The sequence below is a fragment of the Emericellopsis atlantica genome (genome assembly GCF_019669845.1).
Source record: "Emericellopsis atlantica unplaced genomic scaffold F5Z01scaffold_4, whole genome shotgun sequence".
Lineage (NCBI taxonomy): Eukaryota > Fungi > Ascomycota > Sordariomycetes > Hypocreales > Bionectriaceae > Emericellopsis > Emericellopsis atlantica.
In genome coordinates this window covers 1,102,518-1,129,045 of record NW_025764706.1, presented here as the reverse complement: position 1 = coordinate 1,129,045, position 26,528 = coordinate 1,102,518, and the positions used below count along the sequence as shown (strand labels likewise).

General features: G+C 57.3%; 9 protein-coding genes across 9 annotated transcripts; 3 read left to right on the top strand and 6 right to left on the bottom strand.

The window, feature by feature from the left end:
- Window positions 1–11: 11 nt before the first annotated feature.
- Window positions 12–1,565, top strand: F5Z01DRAFT_695195 (Arb2 domain-containing protein; the record flags this gene model as incomplete). Its single annotated transcript, XM_046266254.1, has 4 exons — window positions 12–79; window positions 127–242; window positions 296–972; window positions 1,027–1,565. 4 exons carry the CDS (start codon window positions 12–14, stop codon window positions 1,474–1,476), a joined length of 1,311 nt encoding a protein of 436 aa, XP_046121689.1. The 3' UTR covers window positions 1,477–1,565.
- On the bottom strand, window positions 1,547–3,389 carry F5Z01DRAFT_414889 (uncharacterized protein). Its single transcript, XM_046259587.1, has one exon. The coding sequence runs from the start codon at window positions 3,303–3,305 to the stop codon at window positions 1,617–1,619; it is 1,689 nt and encodes a 562-aa protein (XP_046121688.1). The 5' UTR covers window positions 3,306–3,389; the 3' UTR covers window positions 1,547–1,616.
- Window positions 3,390–3,509: 120 nt separating this feature from the next.
- F5Z01DRAFT_414667 (putative ThiF domain protein) lies at window positions 3,510–5,579 on the top strand. Its single transcript, XM_046259584.1, has 2 exons — window positions 3,510–3,757; window positions 3,807–5,579. Exons 1-2 carry the CDS (start codon window positions 3,575–3,577, stop codon window positions 5,151–5,153), a joined length of 1,530 nt encoding a protein of 509 aa, XP_046121687.1. The 5' UTR covers window positions 3,510–3,574; the 3' UTR covers window positions 5,154–5,579.
- A 3,071-nt stretch (window positions 5,580–8,650) lies between these two features.
- F5Z01DRAFT_414620 (uncharacterized protein) lies at window positions 8,651–11,332 on the top strand. Its single transcript, XM_046259583.1, has 4 exons — window positions 8,651–9,009; window positions 9,079–10,524; window positions 10,585–10,654; window positions 10,706–11,332. Exons 1-4 carry the CDS (start codon window positions 8,777–8,779, stop codon window positions 11,258–11,260), a joined length of 2,304 nt encoding a protein of 767 aa, XP_046121686.1. The 5' UTR covers window positions 8,651–8,776; the 3' UTR covers window positions 11,261–11,332.
- F5Z01DRAFT_646972 (uncharacterized protein) lies at window positions 11,133–12,023 on the bottom strand. Its single transcript, XM_046262943.1, has one exon. The coding sequence runs from the start codon at window positions 12,001–12,003 to the stop codon at window positions 11,404–11,406; it is 600 nt and encodes a 199-aa protein (XP_046121685.1). The 5' UTR covers window positions 12,004–12,023; the 3' UTR covers window positions 11,133–11,403.
- A 954-nt stretch (window positions 12,024–12,977) lies between these two features.
- Window positions 12,978–14,432, bottom strand: F5Z01DRAFT_633671 (uncharacterized protein; the record flags this gene model as incomplete). Its single annotated transcript, XM_046261975.1, has 1 exon — window positions 12,978–14,432. The coding sequence occupies one exon, from the start codon at window positions 14,430–14,432 to the stop codon at window positions 12,978–12,980; it is 1,455 nt and encodes a 484-aa protein (XP_046121684.1).
- A 248-nt stretch (window positions 14,433–14,680) lies between these two features.
- F5Z01DRAFT_414551 (Alpha/Beta hydrolase protein) lies at window positions 14,681–16,027 on the bottom strand. Its single transcript, XM_046259582.1, has 2 exons — window positions 15,711–16,027; window positions 14,681–15,655 (listed from the first exon to the last, which is right to left on the bottom strand). Exons 1-2 carry the CDS (start codon window positions 15,808–15,810, stop codon window positions 14,745–14,747), a joined length of 1,011 nt encoding a protein of 336 aa, XP_046121683.1. The 5' UTR covers window positions 15,811–16,027; the 3' UTR covers window positions 14,681–14,744.
- Window positions 16,028–17,956: 1,929 nt separating this feature from the next.
- Window positions 17,957–19,623, bottom strand: F5Z01DRAFT_616838 (acriflavine sensitivity control protein acr-2; the record flags this gene model as incomplete). Its single annotated transcript, XM_046260938.1, has 2 exons — window positions 17,957–19,134; window positions 19,194–19,623. 2 exons carry the CDS (start codon window positions 19,621–19,623, stop codon window positions 17,957–17,959), a joined length of 1,608 nt encoding a protein of 535 aa, XP_046121682.1.
- A 3,973-nt stretch (window positions 19,624–23,596) lies between these two features.
- Window positions 23,597–25,060, bottom strand: F5Z01DRAFT_414030 (uncharacterized protein). The gene is made up of 3 exons (XM_046259579.1): window positions 24,388–25,060; window positions 24,209–24,323; window positions 23,597–24,104 (listed from the first exon to the last, which is right to left on the bottom strand). The coding sequence occupies exons 1-3, from the start codon at window positions 24,679–24,681 to the stop codon at window positions 23,755–23,757; spliced, it is 759 nt and encodes a 252-aa protein (XP_046121681.1). The 5' UTR covers window positions 24,682–25,060; the 3' UTR covers window positions 23,597–23,754.
- Between the last annotated feature and the right edge of the window lie 1,468 nt (window positions 25,061–26,528).

Below are 26,528 nucleotides of genomic sequence, written 5' to 3'. Positions count from 1 at the left end.
CCTACTACGCCATGTTTCGCCGACACTGGTCTGGTCTGCCCAAGGACGCGCACTTCCCATATGACCTGAAAGAGCTTGGGTGCGTCTCGCCAGTCCTGTACCCGGCCTTGGCTGACATGGTGACAGATACTTCGTCAATGAGGTTGACGAGGTCCGCTCGATCGCGAATCCAGACTTTTACTTCAAGTACTTTCTTGACCGGAACGAGCGTATCAACTTTCGCCAACGCTTTTGCATGGACTGTACGATTGAAGCCGTACCTTTACTCGCGTACATGCCGCTGATCTTTGCTCAGACGCTCTTCAGAAGATAGTCCACCAACGCCTGGAGTATGAAGGCCTCGTCAAGATCCCTCTCCCGCTTGGTACGCCGTCAACCGAGAAACACATCCCCATCTTCGCAGAGAAAGGTCTTTCGGAAAAGTCCCGGGTTGTGATCATATTTGGCGAATGCACCAAGGCCCTCGGTTGGGTTGCTGGGCGGGTCATCACTGGCGAAGGAGGCATCGACAAGGGCAGCATGGTTCGCGTGGTCAAGGCACTCCACGAGCAGACAAGCACCGCTGCGGATGCAGTACCTCCAGGAGTTGTTCTCGCCAACGTCGGGGAGTGTTGGTGGTGGCCCGAGGAAAAGAGGGCTCTGACTGTCACATCGAGCTTCAATGTCCCCATGCCCAGTCTTGTGCACGCTGGCGTCAAGACGATACCCGAGTTGAACCATGTCAAGGGGTATACTAGCCCAGAGGACAACGTGAAGAGCATGTTTGAGGACGTCCTCCCACACATGCTCGGGGAAAATGCAGTCGTTGACATTGTTGCTATCGGCGACACCTGCTCGGTGATTGAGAAATATCTCGACGAAAAGGCAGCTTGGGATACCTGGGGCAAGAGGATCAGCTCCATGGTTCTTGTTGATACTCTCCTCCAGGCTGATCAACTTGCCAACGCTGACTTCAAAGAGTTTCTGGCCAAGGTAGGTGGTTTCCCAATGTTCGGAATGGATATCAATGTGAACTGACGCCTATAGCGCGCTCGATGCTACCAGATCTGTTCGGATACTGTCGACTTGCCTTTGGCACCTCCGTCTGGCAATCCAAGCCTTTTTATTCCTGCCCTGGGTGTGCCTTGCTATTCTTCCTCCGAGCCAAAATACGCAGAGTGCATTCTCATCACGGCACTTGAGCCTATTCTCAATTACCTGCAGCGCAACGCCTTGGATCCCACGTTGGAAAACGACCAGATCCCCGTCCCTCTCATGCCACAACTGGAAGGCGAGGAGGAAGGCCCGGAAACCCAGGAGCTAACGGACGAGAGCTGGGGGCAGGTGGCTGAAGGAGACAAGCCGGTTGTGGAGGTCTTTGATCCGGCGCGGCTAGATCATTACAGAAAGCAAGCCAAGATGTGGGAGAGGTTTGTCAAAACAGGGCAAGCAATGGACCCGGCCTTGGAGGATCTTGAAAGGGGCGAAAGCGCTTGAGCTATGCCGGGTCGTCAGGCAGTCAGACGGTGAAAAGGATCGCTGTTGATTTACGGGATATCACAGAATAGTGCTACAGACAGACTCATAGCAATACAACAGGGCAAAACAGCGCTCGTCGCTGTACGTACAGTCGCCACTCAAGCTTGGAAAAGCGACTTGGCACCAACGCCCATCATGGGGCGGGTGTCATCCACCAGGTCTAGCGTCCTCTTGATCCTCTCCTTGACGACCGTCGCCTCCGCCTCCCACCGCCCTTCCGTCTCTTGCGGCGCGCTATTCCAGAAAGACAAGGCGCTGGGCTTGGATGCCTCTTTCTTCTTCTGCTGCTCCTCCCGCATGAGACGCGTCACCATCAAGGACCAGTTATCCAGCCCTGTCTTCAGACACTCACGGCATCGATCCTTGGCCATGGCTGCGTCCCGGCCATCTGTCAACTTGAGCTCGCGCATCTGCTCTTCGGCAAGATCCACACCCTCGCGTGTCCAAGCCACGCCATCCTCTTGCGATGACGACGCATAGAGGATCTCGCCTATATATAGGTCAAGAGACCCTTCTTGACAGAGCTCCTCAGGGCTGCGCCACGGAGGCTGTGTGCCATCGGTGGGAGGCGCGGGATAGTCGGGTTCCGACACAAAGTCGACAATCTGTTGCATCGTCGAGGGCTTGGGTCTCTTCTGCACAGGGACGCGCGGCGCCTTTGTGGGCAATGCACGGCGGACTTTGAGAAGAGAAATGTACATCGGCAGAGCAGAGGCTGTGTCTCCACCGCGAGCCTTGTGATTTGCAACGGCTGTCACAGCCTCGAGAATGTTTAGTGAAGGCAACGGTCCTTTCTCCTTCATGACCAGGGTCTTGGGGTCATAAGGCAGAGATGCTTTATCGAGGCCCTGCGTAGCCTCCGCAAGTGCCAAGTCGTATAGTGCCCCAGCCCCCTCCCCGCTGCGCTTCAGCTCGAGAAAGTTGGCGTATTCTAGCGCAGCCTGCATCCTCTGCCGCTGATTCAGACCCTGGGTCGCCAGTATCTTGAGATAAAACCGGTCTGCTGCAGGGAAGGCCACCTCGCAATCTTCCTCGCGCGGAGGTGGGGGGCTACCTGGGGGGACGGGTGCCGGACGAGGGTTCGATGGTCCGATGACAAACTTCGGCTCCCAGCACATGACCTTTCCACTGTGTCCCTTGTCCTTGAGCCACCCATCGCAATCGCCGGCCGCTTTCGCCGCCAGCATGATCGTTTCAAAGTATCCACGCCTCCATTCTTCGCTCATCCCAGAGATGTCGTGCGGGATGAATTCCCAAGGTGTCTCGTCATTTGGATCTTCGTGATCATGTAGCCGTGGGATCTTGTGTCCGTTTCGGTTTAGATCCTCGTGTGCGAGGCAGAGGTTTCTCGCCAGTTGGAGTGTCTGCGAAGGCGAGGCGTACTTGTTCCCATGCGGCTTGGTCCACTTCTTCGCTTCCCGCAACATGTGCCTCTCCCGCCATTCCCACTCATGCGGCGTCGGATATTCCCGTTCCAGCTTCTCCTCCTGGTACATGAAGTATACGACCTGGAAGCAGGCGAAGCCGGCCAGGGATATAAGCCCATAACGGATGAAGAGCTTGAACTCGTGTCGGAGCCAGTGGCGCGTGCGCTCTGAGGCGTATGTGCGGACTAGTGTCGAATTTGACGATGTTGTAGAGGACACGGTAGGGCGATATCGCGTGCTGACATTGGCGGATTGGGTTTGAGCCGAAGGACGTGGTGTGAAGCTTTGCTGGCAGCGAGGCCCGGATGCTCGAAGGCGCAGGGGCTGCCAAAGTCGGCAAACCACAGGACGTGGTCGCATCTTGATGGACAGCGCGCCGCAAGGTGCCCGTCTTCTGATCAAGATTGACAACTTGGATGGTTTGACGTGGACAACTGTGCATGCAATGGGAAACGTCGTCACGAAAGCTCCACCAGTAGAAGGAGGGTCCGAATGATGACTAATCTGTGCATTGCTAGTGCGAGCCACAAGTTATAACCTCATTCGTGATTTGTGCAAGTGTGGAAACCGATACACTCTCATGTCGCATTTCCACCCCTTTTGTTTAGCCCAAGGCACCATGGTATAAAATGGCTCCGTTTTCTTTGGATGTCTTCTCGGACCATCGTTGGCAGCTTGTAGCCACGGCGATACTTTCTGGGGCCACCGCTGCCTCTCTTCTGCTCGGCTATCAAACGCTTGACAGGGATCTACGGTTGTCGCAGCTGAAAAGTTCAATACCTCCATTGGCGGACGATCAAGATGCGCAGAGGGTATTTTGGAGTCCGAGATGTCCAAAAGACGAGGGCTAACGTGTCGCAGCTGAATAGCTTTGGGGCCGCTTCCTCGCCAACAGCCGTTGACAAGGAAGATGCAAGGAATCAAGCGTTGGCGCAACGAGCGCAGGCAGGTGATTTCGATGACGAGCTTATCCTCGAGCAACTAGCCCGCAACAGAGTCTTCCTAGGCGATGATGGACTGGCTAAACTACGAGACGCCTTCGTTGTAGTGGTTGGCTGTGGAGGCGTTGGATCGCATTGCGCAGCCTCTCTTGCTCGTTCCGGTGTTTCCAAGATTCGCTTGGTTGATTTCGATCAGGTCACATTGAGCTCCTTGAATCGCCACGCTGTTGCGACCCTCGCTGACGTGGGGATACCAAAAGTCCAGTGTTTGGAACGTCGACTCATCGCCATCGCGCCGTGGGTGAAGTTTGACTTGCGCCAAGAGAAGTTCGACGGCGACGTAGCCGCGCGCCTGCTCAGCGCGTGGAAGGACACTGATCGCAAGCCTGACTATGTCGTCGACGCAATTGACAACATAGACACCAAAGTGGCGCTGCTAAAGTATTGTCACGACAACAAGCTGCCAGTGATCAGCTCTATGGGTGCTGGTTGCAAGTCTGACCCTACGCGCATCATTGTTGGGGACATTGCCACCACCACTGACGACGGTCTTTCACGTTCCACCCGCCGCCGCCTCAAGTTGCAAGGCGTCACGGCAGGCATCCCAGCGGTGTATTCCACTGAAAGAACCGGCGAGGGCAAGGCAGAGCTGCTGCCAATCCCGGAAGAAGAGTTTCAGAAGGGGGCTGTGGGAGATCTAGCAGCGTTGCCTCAATTTCGGGTGCGAATCTTGCCCGTGTTGGGCACAATGCCTGCGATATTCGGTCTAACCGTCGCGAACCACATCATACTCAGCATAACGGGATATCCGCACGACTATGTCCCTGCAAAGGGGAGGGACAAGATGTACGAGGGTATCCTGAACTATGTGAATGGGTCGGAGGAAAAGCTTGGTCGGTTGTTCCATCCCGGTCTCATTGGACTCAAGACGCCCATCACGCTCAATGACGTTGCCTTTTTGTCCGACGACCTGTACAGCGGTCGAAGCATCATCTCGGGCATCCCTACTCGCATTGTTCTAGTGCGCTGGCAGAAGCCTGAAGAGACAAACGTGTCATTCACGGGCGACGAGAACGATAAGGACTCGCAGCGAGCGTCCAAGCTGCGCCTCAGTGATCTCGTTTGCATGACCAAGGAAGAAGCTCTCAAGCACGAGCGTGAGGTTTTCAAAGAGGACAAGAAGGTGGAGGAGGTTTACGACGCGGACATTGTGGACAAGGTCGCTAGAAAGAGGGCCGAGATCGCCAAGTTGGAGAAGTATCGCTGAAGATTGACCAGTGCTTGGTCTTGTACTAAAATTATGTCATGTATAGAATATTTACGAATCAATCTGGGCTCTCATTACGGGAGGATGGCTTTCACATGCGGTTCTCGCAGCAACCTTGCATCGGTGGATTCATGCCCATTGGGCTCACCGCCTCCAGGTTGGAACTGGAACTTTTATGAGCACCCACAGCAGCGGACGGAAAGCTGCATCTGCAGGACTTCAACAAAGACAATAACGATCATGATAGAGCGAGATCTTATCATGCAAAGCAGCTGGGCGAGGCTGTGGTCATTCATCGACCATAGAGTCTGCTGGAGCCTGGAGGAGGTGATAGCATTAAGGTGACGTGGAAGGATATCCTTGCGAGGACTAAAGTCGGTCTAGTCTATCAGCCCGTCCTCCTGCAGCTGGGCGGAATCAAGTCGACTTCTGCCTCCCGATGCCCCGGTCGCGAAGATTGCACGACATGATGCCAGGTGAGTGAGTCGGTGTGCCAGCTCACCTACCTCAGCGTCAGCGGTCCTGAGAGGGGACCACATGCTCACCGCGAAGGGCAGGGCTTGCAACCCCAATAGCTGAACGCCTTATTATTGGGTGTGTCGTGTGAGGCACAAGTCTCGGAAGCTGTGAGGAGTCGCTCAAATGGATGAGTGGCGGGCCCTTTCTTTTGGCGCTGTGTCACTACGCACTACCAATTTGACGTACGCGCACAAAATTCCCTGGACCCAGTCATCGAAAGTTAACCTTTCAAGAGACACAGGACGCTTACTCCAAAATCGAAGGTCTCGACCAGTGGATGCGAGCAGGGCTGACGTCCTGGCTCCAACGTCCATGTTGGCTGATGGCCACTCGCCCTTAGAGGACTGTGGTATGATTGGAGGTAACAGAACGTTCCTCCTCCTCCATAAGCCCTGTCACTTCACGTAGTGACTCGAACACAGCGTTACTCCATCTGCCTTGTCTGGAGCCGGGCCCAGCATTAAGTGATGCTGAGCCTGGGTACCGGGATACAGCCTATCGTGCATGGTAGGGCGATCACTCTGTACCTTGGCAAGCCTTTTCAAATATCTATTTTCCGGCCCCAAATTGCGGCCACGAGGGCACAGGCATTAGGCAACCGTTGTTACTCGTGGGCGGACAAGCAGGGCTGCCCTGGTCACCAACACGCCATCGATTGTGACGCATAATCTGGCTCTACTGCAAGGCGAACATCGAATCGGGCATCTAGACAGGAGCTAAGAAGTATTGATACCTCATGGCCCTCGCGGCCGCTTGGGTGAGGTCCACACAGTTGCCTCACTTGTTGTCTGGTTACTTGTTACGGCCAATAGTCAACGGCGGACAGCGAGCTCTGCGTCATGTGTCCAGGTCACCGGGCCCGTGAGTAGGCCATCCTGCTTCAGCATTGGATGAGTTGTTTCCTCCCGCTATGAATCCGAACTCGTGATCCAATCAAATCGTGTCAGTGGTTGTCTACTTCAAGGAAAAGCCCAGCGGCTCAAGCGTCCCGGTAACATGACACGAGCTTTGTAAACAGTCTGCCTGAACTTGACAACGCTGATCGCCTTGCCCAGAGTACAGAGCAGCTCACACGTTCGTGTATGAATATGAGTCCATACTGGTTCTAATGTGTATTTACAGTTAGTAGACAGCCCCGACCACATGTGAAGCGCCATGTCGACGTGTCTCGGGATGTGGTTGAGGGTGTCACGGTCCATCTTGTTAACTTGAAGTCCACGAATGTATCTACATGTGCATCTTGGTGAGACTTCAACACGACAATGCGTTAAACCCATTTTTGGGCTGAATGTGCGTCCTCGAGAGGCCCTAGGCTCATACCTCATGTCGCCAAAGTGGTAGCTCTGCGTGACGTCGAGGAGGCACAACAACTTGAAAGTAGCAGAATCTATGAAAGTCCTCCGCGCAAGGCGGTACGGAAATGAGTGAGCACTGCTCACAATGACTGGACATTGGACTTTGGCCAGTGTCATATACTGATCAATGTTGCCCTAGACACCAGACTGGCACCAGACTAAGTTAAGCGCCCGAGACAGCACCTCAGGTTACACGAAATTTCCCAAAGGAGCCAATGATACCCGAAAGCAAGCAAGCGTCCTGGTATTCAATTTTACTTTGAGAATGACGAGACAATCATCAAGTAAGACTTGGAAGTACCTAGGCTAGACTAGAAGGCAGATTCCGCTCCGCTGGGCGCCACGAGGCAGCGTGGTGGTGGTATGTCGTACAATGTTCTTCAAAGTCGTACGGCGCATTGCATCTCGTATTCAAACATTGACTGTAAAGAGGATTCCATCGACACGCCTCCAGTCGCCTTGATACTGCCAGGCTTCGAAGACTAGGCTCGGAAGTGTTGGCTGTCGAGGAGGCCACGAGCAAGCCTCACCTTGGGTCTGTTCAATGATACCTACCTCCAGTCCTTCCTCACGGAATGGGCTGGCCGCATGTGATGGGCCACCGTTGCCCTGCCATTCTGATACGTGAACTGTCTAGCTGGCAGTGAGCTGACACCAACCCCCCTCGCGCGAAGGTGTCGAGTCCTCATTCGAGAGTGGCTCTGTGATGGTGTGTCTCACCCTAGAGGACGCCAAAGGCATTGAATAGATGTATCTGGCCAAAAGGCAGATATGAGGTGCACTCGTAGGAGCTGAGGGCTGGAGGTTCCTCGACGATGTGGCCTAGTGGCGTGGCACAAGCCGAGCACTTGGGTCAATGGCACGCGGGCGTGTCGCCTGTTGCAATGACCAACGTGATGCGCTGCTATAGCCTGATTGCCCATACTGCAGTCGCTCAGCTGGTAGGATGACGACTGGATCCAACCGGTGAGACGTCGCGTCCATTCCGTCCGAGCTGAGAAATAAGAGCAAGGGAACCGGCGCTCCAGAAATATTCCACGCCCCGTGCAACAAGGTACATATGTTACCTCGACCTGTCATCTGCAGGTCTTTCAGGGCATGGATGCGGGCTTTCAAATCTCGGTATCGATGATGCTGAGGAGGACGCCTTAAAGCGAGGCATTGCACAGTGAACAGTGGTTCGCACGGCCGTTTGCGAACCACTACTCCAATCCGCGGGGAGTATAAGGAGGGAGGCATCAGTCCGTCCCGGACCAAGAGACAGCAGACATTCGCTCGCAGTGGCCTTGATCAGCCATTGAAGCAGACATATTGATACGTGTCTTGGCCTTGTGTTGATCCACAGCATTGAGTTTGGCGGCGACAGCGCCATTCAGCACGACGCCCCGTTAGTGCGATAAATACCGCCCACAAATTAAATACCAGCTTTCAGTTACAGGCGCAGTGGCCCCCGCGACGAATTACGAGGTGGGTGACACTCTTCCCGATAAATCCCTTCACAAGCACGTTCAAGACGCGCCACGTCTAGACAGACAGACAAACAAACCCAGCCTTTGCAGACCTGACACGCAGCTTGCTCACGCGCGATGCAGGGTAGAGCCGCGCTCGCTGTGCTGACGGGAGAACGCGAAGAGACCCCCAGCTGATACGCAGCCACCCACGCACGCGCCAGCCCCCAGCTTTCGAACCAGCGCGCCCTTTGTAAACTCGTAGTAGGTCTATGCGTCGCAGAGCCGGCCTGCCAAGGTCATGAGTGCCCGAGATGAGAGGGCGGCGGCAACTGGCACGGGCGTGTCCGACGGTTGGATTGCGCACCTGAGGCGGCGGGATCGCAGAGTCAAATGCTCACTGTGCGAGGCAGAGATGCCAAAGAGCCTGGAGACGTTTCGCGAGCATGTGCAGGCCACTCATGGCGATCTCGCCCAGGACACTGCCGCGGTCGAGGCCGCGTTTGCGAGGATGAACCTGAACGCCTCCGACATGTGAGTGCTGGCGCTGCGCAAGAGCTAGTCTTGGTTGTTGGGTATTTTTTGTTTGTCTGACAGGAACAGGTCGGCAACGCGCTCCCCCGCGCAAAGACAACCGCAGACTACGCGGAAGCGGCAGAACTTGAGCGCTGGGTCGAATGAGCCAGGCCCGGCGTCAGGAGACGCCAATGATGACGAGCCGGTCGTCAAGAGGCTACGATCTCCGCCGCTGACCAGGGCCAGCCCTCGTCACGGCCCTTCTTCACCGTCCACGCCTACTGCGACCAACGGACGTCAGCAGGCGCTCAAGGACTCGCCAGAGGAGTTCTCGCGGGGCACCCATCGCGCACCGGCCTCTGGGCGGAAACTCTTCGACCCTGCGACGGACAGTGCCACGCGAGGCCGTGGGCGCGGCGCTTCAAGGGGGGGGACGGCTCGACCGCCCCCAGCGGCTCAGCCGAGGCCAGCCCCCCTGACCACGTTCGCGCAAGGCCATGTGCGGATCTTTATACAGGAGAAGCCCCAGGTCCCCAACAGCGTGCAGGAAAGGGAACCGTTCACCACGCCCATGACGCCGGCGCAGCTTGCTGCCGAGGTGACCAAGATTTCCAAGATGATCGCGGACGGTCAAGAACGGTGCACGAAATGGACCACGGCTAAGAAAGCGACACCCGACGCCAAGATTACCCCCGAAGAATGGTATTTGCAGTGGCTGGAGCACCGGGCCCTGCTGAACAACCACTACGACTTGCTCATGGCGTGTCAAGATCCAGCTGGGCAAGACACGCTCACATATATCCCCGTCGAGAGGGATATGCCGGCCAAGCTGTGGCAATTTGGCATCTACCAATACCTCGAGCTGCTGAGGACTCGCCTGCCCGACGCGTACGAACCGCTGGTGTGCTTCCTGTACACGGCATACGGCCTCTTGGGCCTGCTCCGAGAGACCAACCCGCTGTTCCAGGACACCTGGACAGAGTGTCTCGGTGATCTGGCTCGCTATCGCTATGCGATTGAGAACAAGGAGGAGGTCCGCGAGCACTGGGAGGGTGTATCCCGGACGTGGTACATGTACACCTCGGACAAGCTGCCGCACGTCGGTAGGCTGTACCATCACTTTGCGGTCCTCAACCGGGGCTTCGTGGTGCCGCAGCTCTGCTACTGGGCCAAGTCGCTGTGCGTGCTGCTGCCCTTTGAGGGCACACGCGCGAGCATCCGCAAGCTGTACGACCCCTTGTTCGGACAGGCCACGTCGGACTGGTTCCGGCGCGATATACGGTTGGTGACCACGGGTGACGGCGAGCAAGCTACGGGCGACGAGGACGGCGACGCGGAGGAGGAGCGGGGTGCCGCATCCTCCTCGGACAACGCGATCCATAAACATCGCATGGTCGATATGACGTTTGCGCTAGTCCTTGGCATTCTGTTCACGGGGGAGCACGAGGATCTGCTTGACGAGGCCCAGGCGTATTACCTGCGCAGCCTCGACACCCACATTGCTATGATGTCGAAGCGTTGGTTGGAGAGTGGGTGAGTAACTTTTTATTCTTGCTGTGTGATCTAACTTGTTGGCTGACCACTTGGACATAGGTACCAAACAGGCATCGCCATCGCATGCAACCTGCTTGGGTACTGGCATCAAAATGGCAACGAATTCAGGGCGAGCGTCATGCCCGACCATCTCAAGAAACCCACTGATCCGGTGGTGGAGGACAACGAAGCCACACGCGCCGAGTTTGACGTGTCCCTGATATTTCTAACCCAGGTCTACGAGATCGCTATCCGACGCACGGGGGATACCAACACGCTACCCTTTGCGCACACGATCCTGACCTTTTTACTACACGTGTCCAAGTACCCAGCCGCCATGGCGCGTATAGCAGAACGCTTCCCGTGGGATCTCACCGCCGACATGCTCAACTACTGGCTTTTCACGGCGCGGAACAACAAGAGCAACCCGCAGTTCCGCGAGGAGACGTTCCCGGGCTCCCACGGCGAGCAGCAGCCCACACGCCCGCTGCCGGAGGACTATGCCATGCGCGGCCTATGGTATACGGACGACTACTTCCCCATGAACTGGTTCCGGAACAGCAAGGTGGAGTTTGAGGAGCGCTACTTTGAGCGTCGGTCCCTCGTCGACCTGCGCGTGGAACGCATCTTGTGGATTGCGATGCGGCTGAGCAAGGCGGGCGATTGGTTGGTGTTTGATGTGTCGTTGGAGAAATTCGGCGCTGCAGGACGGTTTGTCATGGATGTCAGTGGGTAAGTGATCAAGGGCTAGGCGAGGCTAGGCTAGGCTACGTAGGCCATAATTATTAGATGCATTTGTTTTTTCGCCATCTAGTACATGTCCGCGCAGAGGACTAGTCAGGGGCATGTTCTCTCGACTTTGCATGCAAGGCGTCTGTCCTAGCTCGCTGCCTCGTTACGACGGTATAATAGCATGCAGCCACACGAGGCTGGGGACGACGAATCTAGTCCCTTGCATCCTCCCAGTGTGACTATGGTCGCGTTGTGTAACGGTTCCAGGCAGAAGCATTGATGACGCGGCGACACGAGCTCCTCGACGGCACCACCAGGACGGATAGAGGATGCATGATTGCTGTCCATGCGTGAGCCTGGTAGGAATGGGAGGGAGGGCTGTCTGGGTGGAGGGTGATGACTGGAGGTGCCATGACTCTGGTACATCAGCACATAGTCTGTAATGAGCATGTAGAATACATGTAGGTGAATGTTGCACAGCATCTGGGGGCGACGCAGGTCGTCATCGTGTACGCATGCCAGCATCACATGATGGTGCACAGTATGCGACCACAGAAGGACGAGGCTGTAGCGCGTCTGACCATGCAAGGCGCGATGAGGATCAAGGCGGCTGACGGGCCGCTGACGGGGGCACAACGACCACGAACACGCGATCTGCTGGTTCGCACTGCCAGGGATGACCGGGCTCGAGGTTCGGTGGAATGTGTACGTGTGATCTGCAAGTGTGTTTTCTCCGATTGTGCACATGCAGATCAGGCTTCATGTCGAACTGTGTGCGGCATGGCAGTACGTACGTACTTACTCGTGTATAGTGATATGCAGGAGCGCATATGCATCAAAGGATGCTACGCAAAGCGCCCTCGTCTGTGTGCGATCGACAGCGAGCCGAATCATCCACAGCCAAGCCTCGTGCTTGCTTCCATGTTTCTTCTAGCTGTTGTGTAACTTGAAGACAGCTCGGCGACCCTAGGCCAGGCCGCCGCCGTGGTCTATGCACATGACGACGGTTGGTGATGATGCACTGTTACCAGGTACGCATGCGGTGCAACTTGGGCCGTGGCCGCCTTGCAGACCGACCGATCAGCCATTATTGACGGCCCACGACCTATCGCGAGGCAGAGCTTGTGCGAGCCAGCCAATGCGGCTTCTGTGCGACCGATTCTTGGAGCATGTCGTGTCACCTCAGACGCACCATTAATGACCAATGTCCTTCCTTCGGCACTTAACCGATGGTGCTACTGCGATTCCCCAGTGTGTGCTCGTACAAGCTCCCTTGGCACATGCTGCTGACATCAATTGAGAACAGGGACCAGCCTCATTGTGCACTTTGCTGCCATGGCGGTAGAATGGGAAACTACATGTAGAAAGGGCTGCATGCCTCTGCCGTCTGGCAGCTGCACCGGGCGACAAGTGTATATGTGCTGTGCTGCTGCGCACTACTCATGTTTGTTGTGAAGTAGTAGGTGTCGTGCCAAAGTGCAGTTCCTCTCCGCACGCTGGGGATTCAGGGTCAGGCCAGATCCCATGTCGTACAAGCCAAGTGTCCGAGGCTATCGTTGTGGTTCCTTAACTTGAGGCCAGGGGTTGGCGAATGTCAACATGGAGTCGCCAGGACATGACACAACTTGGCAAGGAGAGATACATGACCGTGATTGCTAGGACGTGCATCATATGCAGAGGCAGTATACTTTATTCCAAGACTCATCATCAGCCGTAGCCCTCTACGACACCCTCCACCCGTGCACGACATCAAACAGCGTCTCCTCGCTGCCCACGTTCCCCGGGAAGACGACATACGGCAGACCAGGCCACTTTGCCTCGGGCTCATCGCACCGCCACAGCGGCACGCCGGGCGCGGCCTGCCCCACGATGAGCGCCCTCTTGAAGCGCAACCCCTGGGTCGCCATGTCGCTGGACGTGATGCCCCCCTTGGCCACGACGTACCGCGGCTTGGTCTCGAGGCGCTGCAGGAACGAGACGAGCGCCCGCGCGACCGTGGCGCCAATGTCCAGGCTGCGCGCCTCGTCCGCGCCCAGCACCAGCTCGCGCGAGGTCATGATGAGCACGTCCTGCCCGCGTGCAATCTCGCCCGAGGCCGTTTCGAGCGCGTGCCGAATCTCCGGATCCGGATCGGAGAGCAGACGCCGCACGTCCAGCACGACCGTGGTCAGGTGGGCGCCGGACCTCTCACGGAGAACGGCGAGCTGGGCTGTCGTCTTGGGCACGTAGGACCCTGCGATGATCAGACCACCCACCGCGCCCGAGAGGCCGAGCTTTTGGGCTGATACGGGCGGTATGCCCTCGATGGCGAGACGTGCGGATACAAAGGCGGCGCCTGTGCGGTAGAGGAACCGCGTACCAGCCGCCGAGGCTGTGAGTAGGGCCTCGACGACAACGTCCACATCCTCGTCGGCCGCAGCGTTGATGACAATCACAGGTCTCTTGGTCGATTGGATGGTGCTCTGAATCTGCTGCAGCACCGCCTGCGCACCCCCATTGCGGATGGTGTCCAGACTGACGGCAGACACCTGCTCCTCCTTGATGGCGCCCTTGGCCTTCTCGACGACATGGGCGCACAGGTCGCTCTTTGTGTACCCAAAGGTGGCGTCCCTGGCAAACGGCGTCTGGGCGGCGGGCACGAGGTTGGCGCCCTCCTGGACATAGTGCACGTTGCCAATGGTGTAGCGTCCACCCTGGAGGAAGAAGGGGCAGAGGATCCAGGCGTCCGCGGGACCCAGGACGTCCTCGCTCGCGTCGGCCTCGAGCGGAAAGTGGCCGCGCAGGGTCGAGTCACTGCGCAGGACGACCTCGAAGCGCAGGCCCGTCTGGCGCTCGGCCTCTTGTAGGTTGGTGCAGATCTCCGTGATCAGGGCACGCGCGGGCGCCGGGTGCAGCGCGCGCGAGTTGGTGAGGAGGAAGAAGCCGCTGCCGGGGGGCGTGGCCTTGAACTCGGCGACGAGGCGGGGGACGTCCCAGGCGGTGAGGATGTGGATGTCATGGCATGTCTGGGTGCCTGTTGGGTCGTCGTCGAGGACGATGAGAAGAGGTGCGTTGGCGGAGGAGGAAGAAGAAGAAGAGGAGGAGAGAGATGCGCGGGTGGCGGCGCGTAGGGTAGGCGAGGGCTTGGGAGGGAGGCTGGCGAGGGTGGCCTCGACGGGCAGCACGGCGTCTGTCATGTTATTAGAGTGTATAAAGGACAGATTGCTGGATAATTGACCGAGTCTGGTGTTTCTGCGGCCATGAGTGGCTATTTCTGCGTGTATAAGTGACCGTCGTCGGAGCAAACACCGATGGGGCCGGCCTTGACTCCGTGTCGTCCGCCCTCATCCGCCAGAACAGCAGAGCAGCGGCTAATACACCGTCTCATCGGGTGGAGAGAGGTTCACAGTGCAGTGAGCAATAAAGATCATATGAACGAACGATTCTGACATATACGGGTGTTCCTATGTAAACTGGAATATATTCAAGAATGGCAGACAGACACATGACTACTGCCCGTTGACAAAGGCGATATCCTGCTCGACCCATCCATTCAGCCTGCTCTCCAGCTCGGCATCGTCGTCCGCAGAGGCAGCAGCAGCTCTGGTCTTGGCCGCGGCGCAGACGGACGACGACATGTCGCCAAAGTAGTTGAGGTGCGCGTCAATGTCGAGGCCAAAGGTACCCGCGTTGCACTGCACGTTGGCGTTGCCCGGGCACACGCGAATGTCGCTGACGGGGTAGTCGTCGCCCGTCGCGTCACCCACCGACAGCCAGTACTCGGGCGACGTGTGGCGGTAGCCAAAGATGATGGGCGGCAGACGGGGCACGGGGTCGTCCAGGTGCGTGATGCGGAACTCGGGCCCGGCCTGGTTGCTGATGTAGTCGCTCAGCACGTCGTTGCCCGCGCGCGGCGAGCCGTACGTGTAGAGGTCGACGGGGATGCCGTCGTTGCGCAGCTGCGCGGCCGCGAGCGTGGCCACGGCGGCGCCGAGCGAGTGGCCCGTCGCCACGACGCGGTACCCCGGGTGGGCGTTCATGGCATCGCGGATGGCCGCGGTGACGCCCGAGCGCATCTCGTTCCAGGCGCGGTTGAAGCCGTCGTGCACTTTCCCGCCCGACACAATGGGCGAGTCCTCAAAGTTGAAGTCGAGGTTGGCGATCCAGTTGCGGACGTTGGACGAGCCGCGCACGGACACGACGATCTCGGTGCGCGCCGTGTCCAGGGCCACGTAGCTCGCGATGCCCGTCCACAGGCCGTCAAAGGTGCCCAGGATCGTCGCGCTGTTGGCCTCAACCTCGGGACAGTTGCCGCCGCACGACACGGTGGCTCCAGCCGAGGCGCCCGCGTTGCAGTACGCGGCCGCGGCGTGCTCTGCGTAGAAGGCAAAGTTGTCCACGTCGGACTCGCTGACGGATTCTGCGCGTGTCAGACTTGTCACGGGTTGTCAGGGGGAGCAGATATTAGAACTCACGTCTAGCAATGTTCCTCAGCGACGTGGCATAGTCCTGCGCAGAGCGGATGGGGCTGGCCACCGCGAGGGCGGCGAGGGAGAGGATGGAGAGCGCCAACATGGTAGCAGGGCTGCGAGTCTGTGCGGATGGATGTCCAGTCAGTCAGTCAGTCTGCCATGAGGGCGAGACAGCGCTCTCTATATACTCGAGGCCATGCCATCCCTCACGAACTCAGCTAACCGCGCTGGGAAGCCTGCTCCGAGAGAGGCGCCGCTCGAGAAGGGCGGAAAACACGACGACGATCTCGAGCCAGGCGCTTCAGGCAGGTACTGACAAGCCACGACACACCGCCAAGATGCTCCAGCGCCGTCCTGTCCGGGGTAAGTACATGGCGCCCCTGCTGGCGAGAGCTTCGACGGCTAAACGGACAAAGAACCAGTAGCAGCTGGCAAGTCAGGTTCCTCTTCGCGGGGGCGGGCGGGGTGGCTTCGCTCGAGAGACAAGCAGATAGTACTACTCCATAGTCTAGGAGGATAGATACCTTCCCTTCGTGGCATGGAGCTTGCCGCCGGGACGTTGTCTGCCCGCCTACCGACTAGTTTCGCCCACGTGAACCCGAGGGTTCGACTCCGTTCGAGGGGGAGCAGTGCCGATCCAAGACTGTGGGGAAGCAGACAGGCCAGTGGGCATTCGAGAATCGTATGTACGTACTCCGTAATGGTATGGGGCTTGGGTTGGGGGATTCAGATTGAGCCTGAGGGTGTGGTGGGTCGTCGCTGGGCAGGCCAGCCTTCATCTATTATGCTCGCTTCTTCCCTATGCGGCCTCATCAGAGGGTTGCAGCGCGTCGCCATGACGGGCTTGTCATGTTTGAGAAGCTGCGCGTGCCGGATGACGAAGAAGTATGCCTTGTGATCGACGGGCGATGGATGCGCGTACGTATGTGTGTGACGGTCCACGGACTCGAGGCGGGTGCTGCCCCGCTCCTCTTCTCGAGGGCAAGGAGATGGGGAAATAATTAGAAAGGTCCATCCAAAAGGGTCGCCTACTAGTCAATTCAATGGGCCCAATCTCCTCCCCAGGATTCAAATTGACGCATAGTATTCATGGACTGCCGCTCGGCAGACGCCCAATCGGGTCCCAATGCCGAGCGACGACTGCAGGTCATGCGCATAGTCGAGTGAATGCGGAGAGAGGCACCAGCAAATAGAAGCAAGAAGAGGTATAGTTTGAAATTTGCCCAGCGCTGTGAAGCCTCTGATCGGCACGCGTGGTGCCGTCTTCCAGTCTGGTCGGTGCGACAACATCTCCTCTTGGTCTCTCCAACATGAACAGCCACCTCGGAAAGAGATCGTCCTCAGCTGGCGCCCATCTCCTGCCCTCACTTCATTTTTCTTTCTATTCCGCACTTCCTTTCTTCTCCTCTCCTGCCAAGCCGCTTCGACCCCAAGTCCACGTTCCCAAACGCACAGCATACATGTACTCCGTACCACCATCCCGCTGACTGGCGAATAGGGCGGCTCGCGTGACGCCAGACTTCAATGTTGTGTGCTACTCCTACCTCCGTCTGTCAGGTTGGCGTGCCTTGCCCGCAAGATCACACGCGGCTGACCTCGGCGTCATGAACGTCAGAACTCTGGCGGCGGCGGCATGTGAGATGACTGCATACATCGGATATGGATGCCTATTTGCAATCAGTTCGGATCCAACGATCTGTCACTCGCCTCAGACACAGTATTTCCATCGTATTATTAGATACTCGTCTCAAAACAAACGCTTCTATAGACCTTTTGAACTCCAAACAAGCTAAGTTATCATCCCTTCCATCTCCCAACACGAAACGGAGCCGGCATCAGGTGATGTGTCTGTCTGCACGCACTCTGCCTCACATCTCGTTGAGCCAGCCCCTTCTGCCCTTGGCTTTTGTCTTGCCCAACGGCCGCTGCCCCCTTATCGCCAGGCATCTCGGCTCGGACCCGCCCGTGGGCTCGACGAGATTTGCATGACCGCAATGTAGACAGACTTGACTCCGTCCCTCGTGTTACTGCTGGACCGCCTTGTCGAGTATGGACCAAGACTGGACAGGTGCCACGAGAGTGACGCAGCTGGCCACATCAGTGCCGAAGCGTCATTGTGGAGCGTCCTTATGTCGTCGTGGCTCACAAGTCTTCTCACCGTCAGAAGCAATGTGCAACTCGTTCGGCTGCCATTCCTAAAACAATGTCGTGATCGTAAATCCTTGTGCTGCTGCTGCTGCTACCGTGGCTCACACAATCAAAAAGTTCATCTTGGGGTCCTTGAGGATCTGGATCCAGCACTTCTCGGCCGTCCCCGAGCTATCCAGGCTCCAGATCATCTGGAGGGCCTCCATCGCCGTGTACAGGAACCCCCACGGGATCAGCCGCACAAACGTCTGCAGCCGGTCCATGATCATGATCCGGCTCTCCGTGTCCTTGGCCCCCGCGCCCGCGATGAACGACGGCCAGCTCGTGGCCTTGTAGTTGGGGTCCTTGGGCGGGATGGTGACCAGAAGATCCAGCAGCTGCCGGTTGAGCTCGGCGGCCAGGCCCGGCCCGACAATGTCGTGCACCGGCTCGATGGCCTGGATGATGTACAGGCACGCCGCCAGCCGGTGCGACGTGCCCACCTTGATGCGGCTCTCCAGTGGTATGTCCTTGAGGTAGGGGATGTTGAGCGCGTCAATCGCCCACGCGGGTATGTCGAGCGTCTGCGCCTGGCGCAGCAGGTCCATGCCGGCCGCGCCCACCTGCCGCGCGACATCCTCGTCCTCAACAATGACATTCGACAGCTGGGCCGCCGCGTACAGGATCTCGAGGACCTGCGGCGGGCAGCACAGGTAGCTGTTGGCCGTCGCCCGGCCGAGCATGACGGGGATCTGGGACGACTCAAAGTACGTCTGGACCGTCGAGGTCGGCGGCGTAAAGGCCGACGCCATGACAAAGTAACTGAAGCAGTCGGATGACATGTAGTCCCGCAGCTCGTTCGTCGGGCCGCCCTCCGTCGGGCCCAGGAGGCTCATGATGCGGCCCGCCCCCTCGAGGTGGGCTTTCCAGCCGTGCTTCCCGGACTCGATCAGCTCGAGATTGATGAAGAAGAGGGACGCCGCCAGGACGACGTCGGCGCCGACCGTCTCCACGTTCTCCACAGCCCGGTACATGAGCCGGAGCGCCTTGTGCTTCGCGACGAGGGCGTCGCGCAGCGCCAGCCGCGAGGCCTCGTTTGTCGTCGGGGTGATGATGCCGCTGCCGGGCAGCGTCAGGGCCGGCAGCGACGGGCGGATGAGGTTGGACATGTGCGCCGCCGCGGCGGCGACGAGGATGTGCTGCAGTATGGGGTTGTCTCGCGTCAGGGGTACAAGACTGCGGAACGGGTTGCGGTCCGCCACGTCAAAGGACACCAAGTCTTTGCACACCTGGTTCGTGACTGCGATTGAGATCAGATCTGTCCGTTTCTTTCTTTGGGAGAGGGTGGACAGTGCTTACAGTGTGAGAGGTAGTATCTATAAGATTGGGACAGGTCCTGCACGAGTGGATCGGCCAGTATATACGGGCTTGGGGGCGCTTCATCTGCGATCCGGCCGTGGGGGACGAGCTGCCAGTCGTCGACCTCGGCCTCGCGAGCAGGCGACGACGCTGGGCTGGTTCTTCGCGATGATGATGACGACGATGAGTTGGCCTCTGTCCTGGCAGGTTGCCTCACGGCATCCGCGCTCGACGTCTTACCGGCCAGCTTGCCTCGCGAGGCGACGGCCCCCGTCCAGCGGAAAAGCTGGCCATAGCCGAGACACTCCTTGCCGGCGCGCAGGCACTTGTTGCAGTGCGGGTACGAGCGATCACACCGCAGGCGCTGGCGTCGACAGTTGTGACATTTCTGGTTGAGTGCTTCCGTCGTCCGTGTCGCAGCCTGCACCATTGTCCGGTCCACTGGCCAACGCGGAAGGAAGGAGGGACTGTCTGTCTGGCACGTGATAAGACAAGCTCTTGGCTCGGCGCAGGTCCAGGTCCAGTTGTCTGTCTGCAGTGATCTGATAAGGCACAATAGGTGCGTGAGGTATCCGTACGTTCGCTGACAAGGGACATGAGGTGACCCAGCGGGCATACGCAAGCCTGTTTTTTAGGCGTGAGGGGCTCTCGGCGCACGCAACACGACCCTTGCGGCCGAATTCTTCGCAAATCCGATGGTGTCGGATGGGCTTTTAGTGAGAGAATCACTCTAGGGTAGCTAGATAGTTCACTAGTCTCGATTAGGCAGCCAAGCCTCGCCATCATCGGATCAATCCCGATGAGTTGGACACGCTGCGGTCTGGCCTACCCTGTCCACCATTTCAGAGGAGTCGCGAAACTCACGTGTCACACTACGGAGTAGTCTCATCAAAGTTTCATCTCATTCAAATAAATTCCCCTATATGTCGTGAATAAGATACTTATCCACTGTAGTATTTGTGGTCCTCTAGTAGGGCGTGGGAGGACTTTCTCCATGATCAAATACTCATTCGTTTCTATCACGCGGCAGTTGTTCGTTGTCAAGGGGTTTGTAAGGAGTATATAAATAACAAAGAATCAACCACAGAATAGCTGACACTCGTAGGTTGTTACAAGACAAGAACTTTAGCTACACCGTGTTTGACGCCCAAACAACTACATTCATCTCGCCAGGCTGTACCATCATATCAGAAACATGGCTGATAGTACGTACAATGGAAGTATCAGCTTCGTCGATCACTATCCGCACCGTCTCAAATTCAAAAGGCGGGGATTAAAGACGGGCATTGAGCTTCAGAAAAGGTTTCAAAAACTACCTACGACAAGGACAATTTACGACAAGGACAAGTGAACGGCCGGCTGGTTGGAACACAATGGCCGTAAAGAATAACTCACGTGAAATACTCACCCAAAGTCAAGCAGCCTGGATCAAGGCGCAGCACACCTCTCCTGTCCCAGATACGCAGAGCAGCGAGCCTTGCCGAGCATCGTTTCCCATCTCTCATCTCGACTCCCAGTGTGCTGCCGTAACGTACACCGACCGTCAAGGCACCACGCGGATGCAAGGATCTTCCTCGGCGATTCATGAAACTTCGACACGTGTGCTCTAACGATTTGAGCAAGCACTCCTTGTTGCTTCAACACTGGAAAGTTTCGTACATACGTCACTGAGTCGTGCAGTGCGTGCGCAACTTCAAAAGCGTTCGTGAGCTCCTTGGCCAACTGAAATGGTGGCACAGATCATCGGACGCAAGCTACTGTCCTGTCAGCAATCCGTAATCAGCACAGGGGGGTCTACTTGACCTGTCACTTTGTCCAAGATTGGGACTCGAGAGACGGGATAGCACTCAGGAGAGCAACGCCAAGTTCCAACACGGGCCTGCCTCAACGTGGCCGCGAAACGGCGAGAGTGTCGGGGCGCTGATGGTCTGACTACAAGCAGCCCTTTTGCGCGTCTGCAATCACAACTCTCCTGGCCAAAGTGAGTTGTGATCGCAGCATCGTGACATCAAGATGCTGCACCCGTCGTGTTGTATCCCCTACCCAGGCCGTCAGCAGTGTCACATCACTGTTTCCGAACCCACTCCTAGGTGCCAGCATACGTACAGGCAGGCCGTCCCAAATTCTGCAATGTCAACTGCCGTACATTGATGGTGATCTGCACCCTCGAGCAGGGAACATTCTCCCGGGCATGTTCGCGCTCGGTCGAACCATCACCCACACACTGGCGACGTATCACTTCCATCTGTATCGGGAGGATGTGCGTCGCTACAACCGCACCCCCCTCCTCCAGCGAGGCACACACAACGTTCTGTCCTCTGCAGAGACTGCAGTGTGCAGAACAGATAGATCATCACCAACCCCGATCCCCATGCTTCTCCCCTTCTGCCCCCATCACACCGGCCTTGGGTTCTTCTTCCGATCTAGCTTAACAAGACCGCATCTCGCCATAGGTCAGATCTGTAACATGCATCGGCGAGGATGCATGGGATTCGGGACCATGCCGCTGGGTAACAGTACAGGATGAACAGACGCCCCTCTCTGGGCGGGCAGCGAGCGATCTGCCCGAAACGGAGCGAGAACGCGCCCCTGGAGCCGTCGTCTGCTCCTCCGGACGACGAGTATCATGTCCAGGCGGCAAAGCACTGCGCGCGTGCTGCTCCTTGGGCCATCTTTCATCGGACCAAGTTGCTTCGCCTCTTGCACCGGTCCTCCACGTCTCTTCGTGCCGGCAGCTTGCGTAATCGGATTGCGATAGCAACGAACACGCGGCGCGCGACTGCCTCTCCGCTCCGTCTTGCACTGTACTTACGTACAAGTACGTAGTAGTAGTGGTAGTGTACAAACGCAGACACCCGGAACGACAGGGGCTACTGGTGTTCCCCGCCACACAAGGTGACATCTGACATATGCAGAGTTGACCCTCTCTAAGGTCTCAGCAACTCCGACACGCTCAGACCAGGCTTGATGTGCCCCCCCTCCTCCACAAATTTCCGGCTGTTTGCGTTCTCGATCCCTGTGCGATTTGCGTCCTGCGGTACGCTAGGTCCGTTGACCGAGACGTCGGATACCAGCCAATGGCGTCCTGACGTTAGTATACTCCGTACACACATAACTGTGCCATGGGCTCCCAAGATCTTGCCTATTGCTGGGAAGCATGCATCGTGCCGTGTTCGAGACCGAGCACCTGCTCGACAACACCCGGCGTAATCTCATTGGGCTCGTCTGCCCCCTATGCCAAGTCGTCGTCGCCAGAGTGCGTCAATCAAAGTGATCCCGTTGCCCCTGAGCTCCCCAAAAAAATGTCACATCTGTGAATCAGTATCAGTGGAGTGGCAGCGGTGTACGCCATATGGCAGGCATCACCACTCACTGCCAGCAGGGCGCGTCCAACCAGGCCCTGGTATGCATCGGTCTTGCGTCCGGAAGAGTCAACGATATGCCTGCCTCCCCTCGATACCCCCGTCCGTCAACAGGGTGCCGGGGCCCTCCACTAGTTGACACCTCTTGATGGTGTGGATCTGCTCGGCGGCAGCGCATCGACCATCTAGATTACATGTTGCGGCATGGACAGAGGGTGATCATCAGCACTGTACGTGTCCTGCCTGCCAGGGTATCCGTAATTACTGCGATCTGGCCGAGTCCCTGCACGCGCGGGTTCCGACGGGGTGCCACTGCAGAGTGATGATGTCCCTTTGGTGGACTTTTCTGCTCAAATTGACTCTTCCTTCTAGGCAAAGCTGCGAAGCGTGTCTTGAGGAAAATGACGAAAGACACTGAGTGTTAACCCGTCATGATGGTCGGAGGTCTTGTCCACCGTTCCAGCAAAGAGAGGATGTCGTTTTGTGATGATCGACTCACAAACCCTTCTCGCATCGGCTGCAGAGGAAGATCCCGAAAGTCTATCCGCCGGCCAGGTAGTCTGAGTGTGTGTGTCTTGTGGGCATATACAAGACGAAAGGAAAGCATAATTCGGCAGTGCGGCTACGGGCATGCCAATCAAGAAGCCCAAAAAGGTCCGCCGCAGACAAGTCCGCTTACGAACAGTTGGGGTCGCCGATTTTGCTTTTTTGGTTCCCGACTGACTCGAGTCTGGCAGTTTGAGGGACGACTGCGCATTCTGCTTGCGCCCGCCACCAGTCTGCACGCGAGCTTCCAAAGTTCCCGGAAGAGGATGCACTGCCAGGCCCAGCACAAGACCGTCGTCGACCAGCCCCGTTTGGTCGCCTGCCCCTTTCTGGCTTGACCCCTGGACAGTATCGTCCCAAAGTCGACGGACAAGAACAGAAAATCAACATGACAGAGCCGAGTTTGGTCATGAAGCCGTGCTCGATATGCTCGCATGGGGCTCGTCCCGTCTGTGATTCAAGGTAGATCCTTCCAGTGGATGGGTATAATGTAGGTATGATATATGCCTGGTATACAGACCCTGGTCGGTGTGTACCGTAGGCTGCGTCAGAGTGCGGTGACAATGAGCTTATTGGCAGTACCCGCGGTTCTCGTTCTCAATGGAGCCTGGACAACTTCCGAGTGACCGCAAACACTTGCCATGATGATGGCTTCAGTGTGACTGGGACATTTTCCAATTGCGTATCCGTATTTGCTCAACAAGGAAAGGGGGCAAGTTCGAGCTGTAGTGCAATGCAATTACCACGCACGGAGTACCAGGTACCAAGAAATGACAGGTCGATTCGTTGTCGATAATAAAGGCAGACAAGAGCGAAGCTATCGGTTCGATGCATTCGGGCAATCGTTCATGCCCGCGACGAGAACAGCGATGGTTGACGTCTTGGGAGCTCCACGGTGTACACGAGCGATTATTCCCATATTGCTGTTGTCGTTGGACACGAGGCGGTTGGAGCTCGCAGGGCAGGCTTTGGTAGTTCCTTATTGCTGCGTCACCACCCGCTTCTGCCGTGATGTATAAGCGCCTCGTGGTCGGACCATAGTTACCCAGACTGGCAATCACCTCGTGGCGACACACGAGCTAGCGCCAAAGCCTGGTATGTACGTACGTGTGTAGATGGCCTCTATTGTTCCCTCGCCAGGCTGACCTGGCTTAGGGGAATTCAGTAGCGCGTTTGAAAGTGATGCAAGGTACGGGATGATTTCGCAGCCACTGTGCCTACTCTGTGCAGAAATTAATATTAATGAATGATCGCCTTGCTTGGCTTGGCCAGCAGCTGGCACCGACCGTGACGGACCGAGGTACTAAGAACGACCTGCGCCGGCGCGCGTCTGGAATGCTCGCGCCCTCACATGGGTGGATTGAGGGGCGTGTGTCTAAGACATGCTCATCCACATCTCGCGTGGCTCCTCGAGTTGTGTCGTGTCCAGGGACCCTGGAAGATCGCCGCGGGCGCTGGAGATCACAGGAGACAGGCCCCGTCTTTCCCAGCATTTCGACCCCTTTCGAGTGGACGTGCTGTAGATTTAGGCCACATTCCTGACTAGAGAATACGAAATGGGGACAACCCTGCATCACCATTCGCTGGCTTTGCCCCAGAAAGTAGCGACGGGCCAGACTTGACTCTTAAGGCGCGCGAGGAACTTTGGCATTCGCTTCGAGCCTTCGACAGCCATTGTGAATAGAGAGGGAGAGGGAGGGGAGTCCTCGAGCAGCTGCGGCAGGGGCTTGTACGTAGCGCATTGTGAAGCTCTGCGTCGACACGGCAGCGCTGAAGATGTGCAATGCAACGAACGCGACGATGTGACCACGATCGAACAGACTGATGCCTGAGCCAGAGCAGAGGATCTCGCGTTCCATCAGTTTTTACTCGGAGAGTGGCTGGTGAGGTGCAAGACGAGGCGTCCTCCCAGGTTGTACCTTCCACGGCATTCGTGCGATGGAGTCACATGACGCAGCCAAGCTTGGCCCAACCCCTCCTCCCGTCTTCGGTCACAGATGATCCATCTCCAGTCCCCTATCAATCGTGGGAAGCTGCAGCCTTTCCGGAGATGTCTGCAAGGCCGATCGAGGCGTTTTCGCTCAGTCGAATCCTCGAACGCGTCTTCCGTCGGTGAACGAAGCCGTTGAAGATGAAGAAGACGACGACGACGACAGGAGGCACCCGATCCCAACGCCCGCAAACAAGAACAAAGACGCTCGACTCCGCATAGCGACCGCTTGGCTGCGCCGCGGCTGATCAATGGCGGCTGACGATGGAACGATTCAGGAATTTTAGAACGCTACTACGTACGTGCCTACACATGGCACGCCTAGGGCGGTTTTGAGGGGGGTTCCTTGTGGTCGTGCACCAAGCGTCCACGTTAGCGTCCGCGCCCAGCCGCCAAAGCCATCGTCCTTTTGGGTAGAGTTGCGACGATGATGCACGTTCCCACGCAGCGCATTGTCTAATCAATCTCTCCATACCATACCAGTCCCAGGATGCCAAACCGCATGACTTGGATTTATGACAAGCTCCGTCGCAGCTCAAGGCTGGTCCTTCCGCGGGTCGCGGGAAGACGACAGCGTCTGACGCGGCCTCGACAATCCCAATGTGGGCCAGACAGAGATTGAGATGCCAGTGACGAAGCTCGCTTTCACATGGTACGATAATCAGCATCGTTGCGGCGTCTCGGGCCAACAGACCACCTTTCATATCCGCCATTCCATTCCTTACTGTACCGTGCATATGTACGTACCTATATTTGACGATCTTGCGCGAGGCAGACAACGCCAAGCAGCCACGGCGGATCCCCCTGTGCTGATCGCCGGACGCCTCATGGTACGGGCCCATGATCTACGCCGGAAAAGGAAGTTCATCCGGGACTTGGACAAATCACAGCAACTTCAAGGAGATGCCCCAGATCTTCCGTGCAGCATTCACCCCTCGGCACCGTGCAATTTCTGCTCGTGTTTCTTTTGGGTACGTACTCCGTATGTCGCTCACGGCAGCCTTTGGCTCACCATTTTGATTGACGGTATCCAGCACCCTTCGGACAGAACGTCTCACAGAATTCCACGGTACATGCCCCCGCTCTTTTCAAGCGGATGTGTTCGCGCCATCTTCACTTGACTGTGTGTCATTGTTTTATCCAGACTTGGACCGGAGCCGGCCGTGCTTTGATTCACCAATGGAGCGACGCAGGGTAGGTCAGCCAGTGCACCCTGGCCGATGGCATCGTGAACAACGGCCCGCGACTCCGCGCAGACATCACCTGCTTAATCAATATGGCGGCAGAGCGAGGGCTCCTGGTCCGATAGATCCTCCCACTAACAAGAAGAGGCCCCGACATGCAGCCGTAATCAGCAACAAGCTTCCCCCGGCCGTAGCACTCACCGCCCAGAGCCAACGACAAGGACACCAGTCTCAGCATCAGTGAGGAGCAGCA

Excerpts from the sequence above, each read along its gene's own strand:
- F5Z01DRAFT_414889 (XM_046259587.1), bottom strand. The coding sequence starts at position 3,305 with ATGCGACCACGTCCTGTGGTTTGCCGACTTTGGCAGCCCCTGCGCCTT.
- F5Z01DRAFT_414667 (XM_046259584.1), top strand. The coding sequence starts at position 3,575 with ATGGCTCCGTTTTCTTTGGATGTCTTCTCGGACCATCGTTGGCAGCTT. Across the intron at positions 3,758-3,806 it reads ACGATCAAGATGCGCAGAGG|CTGAATAGCTTTGGGGCCGC; the intron begins GTATTTTGGAGT and ends AACGTGTCGCAG.
- F5Z01DRAFT_414620 (XM_046259583.1), top strand. The coding sequence starts at position 8,777 with ATGAGTGCCCGAGATGAGAGGGCGGCGGCAACTGGCACGGGCGTGTCC. Across the intron at positions 9,010-9,078 it reads AACCTGAACGCCTCCGACAT|GTCGGCAACGCGCTCCCCCG; the intron begins GTGAGTGCTGGC and ends TGACAGGAACAG. Across the intron at positions 10,525-10,584 it reads AAGCGTTGGTTGGAGAGTGG|GTACCAAACAGGCATCGCCA; the intron begins GTGAGTAACTTT and ends ACTTGGACATAG.
- F5Z01DRAFT_646972 (XM_046262943.1), bottom strand. The coding sequence starts at position 12,003 with ATGTGCACAATCGGAGAAAACACACTTGCAGATCACACGTACACATTC.
- F5Z01DRAFT_414551 (XM_046259582.1), bottom strand. The coding sequence starts at position 15,810 with ATGTTGGCGCTCTCCATCCTCTCCCTCGCCGCCCTCGCGGTGGCCAGC. Across the intron at positions 15,656-15,710 it reads GCTGAGGAACATTGCTAGAC|AATCCGTCAGCGAGTCCGAC; the intron begins GTGAGTTCTAAT and ends TGACACGCGCAG.
- F5Z01DRAFT_414030 (XM_046259579.1), bottom strand. The coding sequence starts at position 24,681 with ATGGTGATGCAGGGTTGTCCCCATTTCGTATTCTCTAGTCAGGAATGT. Across the intron at positions 24,324-24,387 it reads TAGTACCTCGGTCCGTCACG|AGTAGGCACAGTGGCTGCGA; the intron begins GTCGGTGCCAGC and ends ATTTCTGCACAG. Across the intron at positions 24,105-24,208 it reads AATAGAGGCCATCTACACAC|AAGCGGGTGGTGACGCAGCA; the intron begins GTACGTACATAC and ends ACATCACGGCAG.